The 13,083-nt window shown below is 44.6% G+C and overlaps 1 protein-coding gene across 1 annotated transcript in view; it reads right to left on the bottom strand.

Moving 5' to 3' along the window:
- Positions 1-13,083, bottom strand: part of UNC5D (unc-5 netrin receptor D) — a 223,033-nt gene that overhangs the window by 61,307 nt on the left and 148,643 nt on the right. The window contains exons 9-11 of the mRNA XM_037055091.1: positions 9,255-9,269; positions 8,321-8,506; positions 1,485-1,862 (exon numbers count right to left, since the gene is read on the bottom strand). Coding sequence (XP_036910986.1) covers positions 1,485-1,862; positions 8,321-8,506; positions 9,255-9,269 — 579 coding nt within the window. The remainder of the gene's footprint in view (positions 1-1,484; positions 1,863-8,320; positions 8,507-9,254; positions 9,270-13,083) is intronic.

Here is a 13,083-nt window from a genome sequence, read left to right as displayed (position 1 = left end):
CGTGTGACTGGTCTGTTCAACCAAGAACTATTAAGAGCCTGCTAAATGCCAACCACTGGTTGGAATGTGGAGATAAGTTAAATGCACAGTGACTCAGTGTGTAACTTCTGTTTCTGATGAGTGTTTGTACTCTCCGTGAAAGGACAGTGTTTGTGTCCTTTAGGTTTCTTCTCTCCAGAACCTCCATTTCCAGTTGATACGATTCTTCCAAGAAGGGTGCTCAGTAAGTATGGCTGGGTGACTCACACCACACTGACCTGTCCGCCACTGTCACCAGGGAGGGCTGCGTCACACATAGATACTCACACAGTGCCATGTGTGCATATTTGAACAAAGACCCGTGCCATGTCCTAAAATGCTGACCAAGGAAAATTTAGAACATCGGAAGTTTAGAAAACAAAACCATTATTAGAGCTATACTTGAGGGCTGTCTGCCTGAAATGAAGTTTCTTTAGGGAAATCGAGAACAGGAGAAAAAGACTGTCATCAAATTGAAACGAACGGCAGTCTCCAGCCACTAAACTAGGAGAAGATCAGTTAGCGGGAATGGTAGCATCAGACAAGTTCTAGTGTGGATTTCATTTTATAAGATAACGTGTTTCATTGGAGAGATAGGTTCACTCTCTAGAGAGAAGTCCCACAAGGCGCCCATGGTCCCAGCTCAGTGCTAACCTGTTGAGTAGCTGGACTGGCGTACCCAGGGCTCCCTTTGCCCTGCAGCAGCCGGTGATGGCGCCGATTGAGAGCATACCTAACCCCTGTTGCTCAGAAAGCAGAGGAGAGATCACCCAGTTTGGTCTCAGATTGGCAACCTTGAAGACTAATCCATAGATAGAATGTCATTTCTAAAGAGATCTGGTCTGTACACCTTAAGTATCCTTGTCAAAACATCTAACCAAAAGGAGGAGAAGTTCTTGAGAACTAAGTGTGCTCATGATATAGCCTTGGAATTGTAGTTTTTTAATTCAAAAATGGTCCCTCATCAGTGCTCATCACGAAGTAACATTACAGCAAGGTCTACAGACACTGAGAGCGTGTGACAGGTCAGTCACCGAGCAAGTTCACCTCCGAGTGTCCTTTCACTAAATTACCTATGGTGCATACATAAACCATGCTTGGCAGGAACATGGTGTTTGTCGGTCATGTCAAAGAATGTTCTCAGTGCTTCCCCATCATGTTCTAGGAAGCATGTTTCAAAGGGACTCGAAGTCTGGGAACCAACCAAGCCTTTTGAATTAGTCCGGTCGTCACCTCTAGCAGGGCATCAAATGGAGTGTTTGGTTCACAGGGGTGAAGGTTGAAAACTCTAATCTCAGTGTTGGTTCCAGTTTGCTGAGTCAATCAAGTAGACTCTCAGAGCCAGAGTGTAGATCTGATAAGTGGATGGTAAACACCTTAAAGTTAATCCAATGGGAGGTAATTGTGTACATACAGAATGTTTAAGCAAATGCTGGAAAATACACAAACGCACACTTACCACCCACCTGTATTTGGCATTACTAAGCGTCCTCCTAAATGGCCAAAGACGCCAGTTGTCCTCAGTTCTGTCCTTGTGGGGAGCGACGACAGATTCTGCAGGTAGGGGGTTTTGTTTCTGGGGTGCACCGTACTGAAGCTGCGGTTGTTTCCGTGGGGAAAAGTCCCAGAATGGTTCTTGCCATGGTACTCGGGTCTCTCAGATACTCCCAGAGAAACCATGAAGGAGCTCTGCACCTTGACTTTGATGTCTGACAGCGGGTTGAAGAGGGAAGACTCAGTCATCAGCTCCTTGTCCAGAGGGTCCTGTAGGCAGATGGGACCACTGTACGTTCGACTCACTGTCAGGTCTGGTTGCAAGGAGGAGTTCAGGAGCAGGGAGTTGCCTGGCGAAAGAAAATGGATCTGTCACTCAGAAACTGACCGGCGCCGCAGGAACCCCTTTACGTCTGTCTGCCTCCACTGAGTGTGCAACAGCCCCTGTGCTCGCCCGCCATTCCAGCCAGAGCTGGGCCTTCAGGGCCACCCTGAGCACCTAGAGTGATCCCGTTAGACTGGTCATTAGTGACTAGAGCCTTGGACTCCTGGAATCTGGCTTTCCTAGGCCATTCTCTAAATGCCAATGACCAAAATACTCATTTTCCAGAGATTCTTACATGTTATCTTTTCAAAACAAGTATTTCTGGCACTCCAGGTATTTTTGTTTGTGGGGTTTTAACTGGCAAAGGGAAACTTAAAAAAAATGGAAGAAAGATGTTTTATAATCCAGATTGGAGCAAAAATAACATCTGTTCATTTTAAATGGCAGGAGATGACACAGCGTGGTGACTACTGCGCGGTGCTGTTTATAACTGGGGCTGTGCGGTGCCCACACATTGCGTGTGAAATTTGGGCCAGTTCTGGGGCTGGGAGAGGAAATGATGTGTCCTCAGAGCCAAAGGGTCAGGGGACCTCACAAGTCATCCCTTATCTGAGTAGCCAATTTGCTCTAATAACGCATGTGTCACTCTGAGAGACAGAGGGGGCACCACATGGGGACGGAGAAACATTCCGTGTGGAGGGCAGCTCGGAATGGCTTCCTTTGTGTCTCACAACAAATGGAAAAAACCCATCTTCTCAAAAACATGAGAGATTAGACTTTCTCATCGGTTGGGGCTTACCAGTTTTGCTAAGCCAAATACTACAACAAAATGCTGTGATATTTTCTTGTGATGAAGTAATCTCATTTATTAGTAAATAACAAAATAACCCTCAGTCCAAAACCTGCCACCCATATCAGTCCGTCAATGTGACATCTCAAATTGAAACCCAAACCATATTAAACAATTTTCCTTTCGGGCCTGACAAAAATGTTTAAAGTATGATATTTTTGAAAATGTTGCAATCCCAGGCCATAGTGTATTAGCCTCTGTTGTTTTCTATTTTCATAATCTGTCGCAACCCCCAGCAGGAAATGCACAACCCTGACTTTTCCCAGCCCTTGTTCTAATGCCCTAAGAATCCAACATCACGGAGACAGAGGTTCAAAATGAGATGAAATAAGCTAACGGCTCCTTGGTGCTGCGGTTTTTTTCATGCCTGAGGCTCTTGCAGTCAAGGAGCAGTGCTTTTTCACTGAGCTGCCTTGAATTCTATGGGCACCAGCCTTGCTCTTGCTTCTGGTTTTCCCAGGCAAGAAGCGGGACTTGAGATCCAGCCGGCATCGGAGAAGAGTTGGGAACAGGCGTTTCCCCCGAGACCTGAAAAATCGTATCCTGAGTCTCATGGTTATTTTATCTCAAGCCCTTGCCTTCTGAAGTTTAATTTCTGGTTGCTCTTAAAGACCCTCCTAACAACCTATGTGAAGCCGTGACACAAAAAACATGTCCTGGAGTTAGACTTAGGCCTAACTTACGCACTTAAATGGAAAACGTGATTATACAGGCTTGGAGAAAAGTAGGTTTACAGTGACAGTGCAAATAGATAATACAAGAAAAGAGCTCTGTTTCTTGTACAACTGTAGACCTACTTTTGCCCACCCCTGTGACACCAGGCAGGTGTGAGAGAGTCCACAATTGGCAAAAGGCAGCTGCCAGCTTGATTGCGTCTGATCGGGGATGGTCACCTGATCACCCCAAGCTTCTCTTTGAAAACCCTTTTTGTAAAGCTCCTGGTCTGTTCTGTGTGGCGTCTTATTTGATCTTCTCACTGTCCACCTTCCCGAGGCTCCAGCTGTATTTGCTCCAGAATGGACGCCCCTAAGACAACTGGGGAGAGCCAGTGAGCCTCAATGTGAGGTGGTATCAAAATGGAATAGGGTAGAGTGGAACTTTAATAAACAGTATTGCTTATATCACTAGTTTTATGAGATTCCTGCTTTTAAAAAAGGTCAAAATGATACAGCGAGTTTGGAAAGGCTACATACTGCCTCAGAGATTTACTGTGCATGTAGTAAGCCTCACAGTTACGAGATGCTTACTGCTTCCAGCTTACGCAGTCAGCATTCTCCAAATGAGCGCCCCCTCTCGTCTGCTGCCTGGTGTTCCGTGGAACACGGCAGCCTCCTGTGCAGGGTGAGGGGAAACAACCAGCTGCTAGAATGATGTTCACTGCGTTTATTGAGCAGCTTCTGTCTTGTTATTCCAGGTAATTTCATCCTCATAAGAACCTTTCGAGGTGGATGTGATTATCTCCATTTTACAAGGGGTAAATTGAGACTCAGAGAAAATAACTGATTAACTAGGCCATACAGCAGTTTTGGAGTTCAAAGACTCTGCACTTGAGCACACAACTCTCAGACGACTACTTTTCCTCCATGTTTAAGTGTCACGGTCCAAGACACTCAGATCTTATTGATGGATATATATTTCTAAATTCGTAACATTTTTTTCAATTACAATTGACATACTATATTCTATCAGTTTCGGGCGTACAACGTAGTGGTCAGACATTTATATAACTTACAAAGTGATCACCCCGATAAGCCCAGGACCCAACTGACATGTACTTTGTTATTACAATATTATTGACCGAATTCCCTATGCTGTGCTTTACACCCCTGTGACTGTTTTCATAACTGCCACTTAGTACATCTTAATCCCTTCACCTTTTCATCTACTGCCCACCACCCCTTCTATCTGGCAGCCACCCATTTGTGTTTGAATTCCTTTTTCTGTATTTCTTGTATAGCTCTTGCAGATTTTTGGTCTGTGGTTACCATGTGCTTCCTACATATTAAGCTGTGTTATAGCACTCTATTTTTAAGCTGACAGTTGCTTAGATCTGAACATTATACTAAAATCTCTGTAGATTTTACTCACCTCCTCCATGTGTTTGTCATTATTTTTTACCTTTGTGCCTGTGTGTGTGTGTATCTCAATATATTATTGTAATTCTATATGCTGTTCCTACTTTTGCTTTTTAGCCTTTGTACAAGGTTTACAGTTGGTTGGTCCACTGCTTTTACTAAATACTTGCCTTTGCTAGTGAGAATTTGTTTCTTTCCTGTATTTTGATATTGATGGTTTTGATCTTCTGAAAGAAGTCCCGGTACTATTTTGTGTAGAACTGGTTTAGTGGTGATGAACTCTTTTAGTATTTTTCCTTGTCAGAGAAACTCATTGTTTCCCCTTTAATCTAAATGATAGCCTTGCTGGGTAGAGTAATCTTGGCTGTAAGTCTTTCCTTTTCATAATTTTGAATATATTGTGCCAATCCCTGTGCCTGCTAAGTTTTTGTTAACTAATCAGCTGACAGTCTTATGGGAGCACTTTTGTACATACTTAACTTCTTTTCCCTTGCTGCTTGTAAGATCTGTCTTTAACTTTAGCATTTTAATTATGATATATATATCTTGGTGGGGGCCTCTTTGGGTTCATCTTGTTTTCGACTATCTGCACTTTTTGAACTTGTATGTCTATTTCCTTTGCCAGGGTAAGATTTTTTGTCATTATTTATTCAAATAGGTTTTCTATCCCTTACTCTCTTCTCCTTCTGGTGCTCCTATGAAGCAAATGCCATTACACTTACTGTTGCCCCAGTAAGTGTTAACCCTAAAACTACCCTAATTTTTAAAATTCTTTTTTTCTTTTTGTTGTTCTAGTCATTTATTTTCTACTTGTTTTCCACTTGCTGATTTGATCCTTTGTTTCACTTAATATTCTTTGATTCCCTCTAGTTAATGTATTCTTCATTTCAGTTATTGTATTCTTCACTTCTGATTTGTTTTTGTGCTTTTTGTTGAAATTCTTCCTGAGTTCATCTATTCTTTTAAGTTTATTGAGCATCTTGAAAACCAGTATTTTGAACTCTGTATCTGGTCAATTGCTTGTCTCCATATCATTTAGTTTTTTTTCCTGAAATTTCATCCTATTCTTTAATTTAGGATGTTTCTTTGTCCTGTCATTTGGATGAACACTCCTTGTGTTTGTTTCTGTGTATTAGGTCTGCTATGTCACCCGCTGTTGGCAGTGTGGCCTTATCTAGTAGGTGTCCTTTGGGACCCAGTGATTCCATTTCCTTGGTCACCTGAGCTGGGTGCTTGTGCTGCCCGTGAGGGTTGTGTGTGTCCTCTCCATGCAGTTGAGCCTTGATTGCTGTTGGCATGTCAGTGGGTGGCACTGTCCCTTGGCATAACTGGCTGTGAGGAATGTGTGTGACTGTAGCGGACAGGGTGTTGTGCACAGCCTGATTCCTTGGAGTGGGATTCACTTGTGTGGGGCTCTGGTGTCCACTGAATCTGCCCTTTGGTGTGTCATGGCGGACCTGGCTGGGGAGTGCTTTGGTGTGGTCTGAAGCTGGCCACTGGGTGTGTTGGTTCTGGAGCCTCCTGAGAGGGACTCTGGTGCATCGCACGGTCAGATCCTACTTCTCTCTGGCCTGGAGCCACCTGTGCTGGCTCCCAGGTGCCTGAGGTTGGGCTGTGCACTGAGGTGCACTGTTCCTAGTGCCAAGGGCCAGTAAACAAGAGGCACAGGGCATGCAGAGACCAGCTGCTGCTTTGGGGGGGTTTGGGGGCCTTAAAAGATTTCAGAAAGTTAGCAGTATAAGCTGAGACAGGACACTCCTGGAAAAAACCATTGCGAGTAGCATGGGTGAGTGGAGGAGTTAGGTGGGGCGGGGTCTCAGGGAATCACAGGTGTTTGGCCAAGTAAATGGAGAGCTCAGATTTTGGCTCAGGCCTAAGCCTGAAAGGTGAGAGGGGTGAAGATGAGCAGAGAAACAGTGGCCTCTACCAGTATTTCTCCCCAGGAAGACACAAGTACCTTAACCTCTGTTCCTCCAGTGCTTGCCCTAAAGCTATACAGCTCAGCTCCTCTCTGTATGCCCTGGTGCATTTTACTGCCCCTGCACTAGAGCTCAGAGCCAGTGAGTTTGTGAGCCAGTGAGTCTGTGCATGGTCCCTTTAAGACCTGAAACTACTAGGTCTGTGGCAGCCTTCCATCCCACTTGAACACAATTACTGCTGTTTTTACAGCCAGATGTTATGGGAACTTCTAGGCACTGCAGCCCTATAGTGGAGAGTCTGGTGTGGGGTTGGGACCCCTCGCAACTCAGGGGGACCTCACAGCTGAGATATCCCTCCCGTTTCTTAATCGCCACATGGTGGATGTGGGACCTGCCATTCCACTTCTCTGCCCCTCCTACTTGACTTGGCATGGCTTCCTCATGTCCTTGGGTGTAGGAATTCCATTAAGCTCAATTTCAGGTGGTTTCCAATGGTGACTGTTATGTAATTTGATTGTAACTTTGATGTGGTCATGGGAGGAGGTGAGCACAGTGATTACCTAGTCTGCCATCTTGACTGGAAGTCTCTATTTCTAGTTCCTTATATAACATTAAATCTCAGTTCTTAACTGGATTTACTTCTAATTAAATCATATATATTAAACCCTATATGAGGCTGAGAAAACTCAAGAGCTGAAACTTTGGTGCCTAGAAGTAAGTGGTGAGCAGCAAAGCATTTTATTTCTCCCTGGCCATCTCCCAATTTCTAGCACCCTTGGGTTTCCATTCCAGAACCTGGTCTCTGCTGAATCATTGCCAAGCAGCAAGATTTCCTGTCCTGTGGGACAGGTGATATTGACATGCAATAAGCATAAACAGAGGTGATGATATTGACAGTGAGAGTCACGGTAAAAATTTTCATTCACTGAAGAATTTCATTTTTTTCTAAAATAGAAGCAATGCATGTCTCATCAACATCTTGCAATCAGAAATAGATTTGGTTCACATAAGAGAATTAAATGACTTTCTGTTTTGAAAATGAGTATCACTGTAGTTCGACATGATAGATTCTCCTTCCCCCACAACAGAAGATTGCCTGACTGGGCAACACCTGAGAGTCATTTAAACTGGGAATTTCATTTTTTTCCTGGATAACTGACCCATCATGTATCCAAAAATCCTTTCACTTATTTAAAACAGAAATACAAAAATAATGCTACCTAACAAATAGGGTAACAAATATGCCTGGGAGTTTGTGGTATAGTCGTTGGTCCTCAGCCTTGAATAATCAGTATTTTAGTTAACTAAATTAAATGTACATCCTCAAAGCAGACTTGTTGAAATAGGAAGTTGGGTAACCTGCAATAAAATAATTTATTAAACTCGCTACATATCAAAGATGGAACTCCCTCATTTAACATGTTCCTAATTATGAATTGAAAGCCATCTGTCCTCATGGTAGCCAAGCACTGATGCAGACTGCTCCACTGAGTCAGGCGTCTTCCTGCATGAAGGCAGTTAGGCAGCGGCTCCCAGTGCCCAGAGCTACGCTCACAAAGGACCGAAGATCACGGGGCTCCTGTGCTAGCGTAGTCTTCGGTCCTGGAGACATGGTGTTGGGGGGACCTACGCTGCTGACCTTGACGGACTGTTTTGAAGTTGAAGGTCTGGAAGCCACCTGTCAATGCAGAAGAGTCAATGACGTCCACACCATAGTCACTCTGGCTCCGTCTGTAAAGAGTGACACCGATGACCAGGACTGCAACGGCCACGACAGCAGCACCCAAGCCTGAGTACAAGGCAATGTCGCTGGCATTCTCAATGCCTGCAAAAAATAAGAGAAATTCTAAATGGCCGACCCGGGCTCAGAGCCAAAGAGCCACCCAAGAAATGAAATGCCACTGGGGTTTTGGAACTGCTGCTCAGAGAAAATGGCATATGCAGCGACCCACAAACTGTCCTCTCTTTCGTACAGTAATTATGTTTCTAATTTACCTTTTATAAATCAAAGAGATTCTAGTTAAATATGTTAACTCTATTAAGGTAGCTTACCATGTAATAGAATCTCAAAGACAATTTCACGAAGAATATGGTATTTCCAAGTAAAAGCGGGAAAGCTCTTAATCTACTTATTTTAGAAAGTCTTATTTACCTGAAAAGGTTTTTTTTTTTGTATTTTTACTAGCAGGAGCACATGAGACCCACATACAATGACAAAATATGGGTGAATTGCTCTAATCATACAGGACCTGGGCACATGCATTCGGAGAGTGGTCAAGGGTGAGAAGATAACACATGGTCTATGAGTCAAAAGAGAGTAGACCAGGGTTCACACTTTTGACTTTTAGCTTTGGCACACATCATTCAGTTTAAAAGGACAGTGACAACATCAGCTTAGGGTATACACAATCATTATGAGACACCTTCTGTTGTGAAACATGAAAAGGCCTTGGCCCTAAGTGCACTTATGTCCATGGTAAATGCGTTCTAGCACCAACTAGATGCTAGACTCTAACGCTGTTTTTATGGAAGAGGATTGGTATCTAAGAGGGCACATGCTGTTTCTCCCATACCTCTCCTACTCCATCCTATTGAATGCATGGGCAAAGCAAAAATAAAAGCATTAGTTTGAATTTAGACGGTGGGTATCTCCCCACCTCCCCCCAAGATATGTTGGAGCCGATTTTCAACTCTCTTGTTCGATGCACACTGGGCGTGGTTCAGTCCTGAAGAGATCCATAATGACTACTACAATTCAGCATGCGATTTATCCAAGGCTACAAAACCCTAAAAGAGAAGTCATCTTGAAAAGTGCGTGGAAGTAGAAGGTGGCAATTGCTCACCACATGATTAATCTCCCTACAGATTATGTGGCCGTACACTTAATAGGTCCAAAAGTAATTACTATGTCACCCTGCGTTGGGCTTGGAGGGTAAAATAAACCCTTCATATGTTTACCTTGTAATCACAGCACTTGCTATGCATTCACCACACCCTAATTCCGTACTTATGTTATCAAATGGGTAATACTAACCTCGCAAGTAAAGTGAATTTATTTTCAACAAAGTTAGCAGACTGCAAAATAAGGCGCTACCAAATTAAAGAGTGAACAAAGAAATCAAGCAGAACCTGTTCAGTATCAGGGCAGGGCACACAGAAAAATAATTTGCACAGGAGAACACGATCCCCTGAAAGAACAGAATCTGAAAGGTCAGAGGATTATCAGACATTTTTAAAGACCACAACGGCCTTGGAGGGATTGAGAAATATGGTGTGATTTAGGCTGCAGTTCCAACTTCGTGGTGGCTCAAACGAGAGAGAAGCCGAGATGGAGGTTTCTGTGGTCATCTTCTCTGACGCCCCGGAACCATGGGCTGAATGGTTGGTGACAACTCCTCGAATACCAGGGTCTGCCTGTGCCACGTGGTGGGGAGGGGAGAGGACGGCAGCCCTCCTCCTACTTAACACTCTTACCCTCCCTCTACTCCGCTAAGTTTCTTTGAGGGAATAATAAATTATACTCAGAGGAGAAAGAAGACATAGAACACGACAGCTACAGAAGGCCAGGGTACCAGGAGCCGTGAGAGAACTTTGGGTTGAAACCAATTAGCCTTTTCTCCCACTTCCCTCCAGTTCCTTGGGCACCGGTGACTGATGACACTATCATCTTAAAATGTGTATCTGGGGAGCACACACCTGCTCAGCAACTGAGCACATCTAGAAAAACAGCCTGGCAGTGTGCTGAATGCAGCTGCTCTGTTGCTGAGTTGGCAAAGCACAAAGGCATCTTTAGTTTCCCAGGTACTAAAATAGGAAGGGCCAGGAGGATGACCAGGGCAAAATATTTCTGCTGAAAAGGAACATCACTGGACACAAACATTTTGACAAAACTGAGTAGCAGGAACAAGTTGTCTTTGCTCCCTGGATTCTTGTCTTTTCTTTATTTTCCAATCCCCTGGTACCCAGGTAACCAGAAATCTCCTCTTCCCTCCAGATCCAAATCCTGTTTTTAGAAAAGGGCCCTATGTGTGCCTCCAGACTGAAGTTTAAGTGTGCGAGATGGACCATTGGGTTTCCTCTCCAAGGCAGGTTTGCAGAATCAGCTTGACTTAAGGAAATGGAATGCTGAATTACAGAATTTATAAAAACGAGTGGAATGACTTTGGAGATTGGGTGTGGAAAGGAGAGAGAGACCTGCATGGAGAGTTTTGCATTCTTATCAGGTTCACCTCGGCACTTTGTGGGACAGCCTAATATGAAAGCCAGAAGTCAATGGACTTCTATAAAAAGATAAACTAGTGATATTCACTTTATAAGAATAATCTGTCCTGGGAATTAGAAAGCTCAGGGTCTAATATTTCCATTCATTCAACCTTGGTTTAGAGCCAACCACACCATGGAAATGAGGATGCATGGCTGATTGAACACATGGTCCATATGCTCAGCTGGTTCTTGTTTACAAGTGGTAAGTCCTGGTATCCAGGGGCAGATACAGAGGCAGACACAAGGCCTCAAAGCCACACGTGTGGCCTGTGCATCTCAGGAGACTGAGCCAGACATTCTCACCCACAGCTCGGATTCTTCTTAGTTTGGGCGGTGGTGCTTCTTTCTTCACGCTCTCCCCCCCTCTGCTGTTTTTTCTCTATCTGCCTGCTTTTACTTAACCTCGTTCTCTCTTGCTCCTTATTCCCCTCTACTGATATCTCATCTGTCCTACCAGAAGAGTAAATTGGTTTTCCCTGTAAGGATTTCTGTGTGCTTCTAAACTCTGCCACTGGTTTTCTTTTCACGTATGTTTGGGACTGGCCCCAGAAGAACCGGAGGTTGAGTTCCACATATTCCACCGCGGGTACGCATGGGCTTGAGCACATGGACCCTCGGGGGGGGGGGTGCCAGCGCGGAATCATCACATCCGTGTGCATGTGCGAAGGCACACAAGCACACATTCAGCTCTTGCCAGGAGAACACCAGAAGGCTCTGCCACTCCTGCCTGGGGAAACTGCTGTGCCAACATTGCCATGTGGCGCAGGCACTTCTCAGAGCCTGACAGCTGCTCCATGCCCATTCCTGTGCTCTCCTTGGCTGCACTGCCGTGTGCCCCAAATGCAATTGTAATGAATTTCCTGCTAGCTGGATACAGCCAGTGAAGGGCCCTGTTTACCTTTCGCATTGCAGTGACAGGTCATTGTCATATACCCCACCCCTTATGAGGCATCTAGGCACGCATCTCTAGCTCCCCATCTGTCAGGTGACAGCTGAAAGCCCCCCTCCCCCAAGACAGTAACTCTGTCGTGGACGATCTCACCAACCCTGCCAACCTGTGGTCATCTGATCTCTTATATCATGTATGGTTCCTAGAACTCATTGTGGATCATTGCTTTGGTAGATACCTGAATGCCACTACATTTTTCCGTACTGCTTCAAACTCTTCAGTATCAGTAACATCTCTACAGTTTTCCGCAGAAGTTTTACAAATCACGTGTAAACCTATTTATTGATTATTTGCCTTGACTCAAACTATGGGAAGAGAAATATTAAAGGAACCGCAGTCCCAGGCTGATTTGTAGAACCCGGCCACAGGAACGCTGTTTTCTTTTACATTGGCACACATGTATGTTGGCACCTGTCTGCTCACTCACACATGCATGTTGTGCCAGTTTTCTCTGCTCAAAGGGGTTTTGAACAAATGCTGTGACGCGCCGTGACTGATCAGGTTGTTCTGCTTTTCGTGGGCACAGGATACTTTTCTGACTCTCTGTTTCTCAGACCAGCTTTGCATCCTAATGTCTTTGTGATGTTTTCCCTGGGTTTTCATCTCTGTTTTCCTCTATCCAAGAACCACACAAGCTTTCGACAAAGCTCGGAAGGATCCAACACGTAGCAGAATATTGTTGTGTGCAGTGCACAAGTTAGAGAAACAAACAGCCTGAGAAATCTCTCGTATCCCAAATTATTCAGGGGGAATAGGTCCAGAGAGAGCTGGAAAGTAGGACCCTGGCAAGGAAATGTTTATGGGTCCATTGGGCCTGGAGGAAAGAGCTACAGAACAACCCGTGGCGACCTTCAAGGCAGAAAGGTGGTCTCAGGAAGAGAACAGGCCCACCCTGGTGCTCAGCGACCTTCGTGTACCACGAAGCTAGACACCAACTCTTCCACCACCTCTAACAAGGACCGGAGGAGGACGTGGCCTTTTATTATAGCAACTGGGACTCTGGTTAGATATTAAAATGACCTTTTCTACAAGGAGGGTTGTTAAAAAATCACACTGCATCTCTGAGGAAGATTGTGAAGTGCCCTTTCAGAAAGTCTCTAAAAGACAGACTTTACAATCCTCTGTAGTTATTTATTTATTTATGTATTGGGTCAAGGCTGGTGAGAAGAGCCAAATAACCTTTCAAAGCC

The sequence above is a fragment of the Sturnira hondurensis genome, unplaced genomic scaffold, assembly GCF_014824575.4.
Source record: "Sturnira hondurensis isolate 20B ecotype Veracruz unplaced genomic scaffold, ASM1482457v3 Scaffold0008640, whole genome shotgun sequence".
NCBI lineage: Eukaryota > Metazoa > Chordata > Mammalia > Chiroptera > Phyllostomidae > Sturnira > Sturnira hondurensis.
This window is presented reverse-complemented; position numbering and strand designations above follow the sequence as displayed.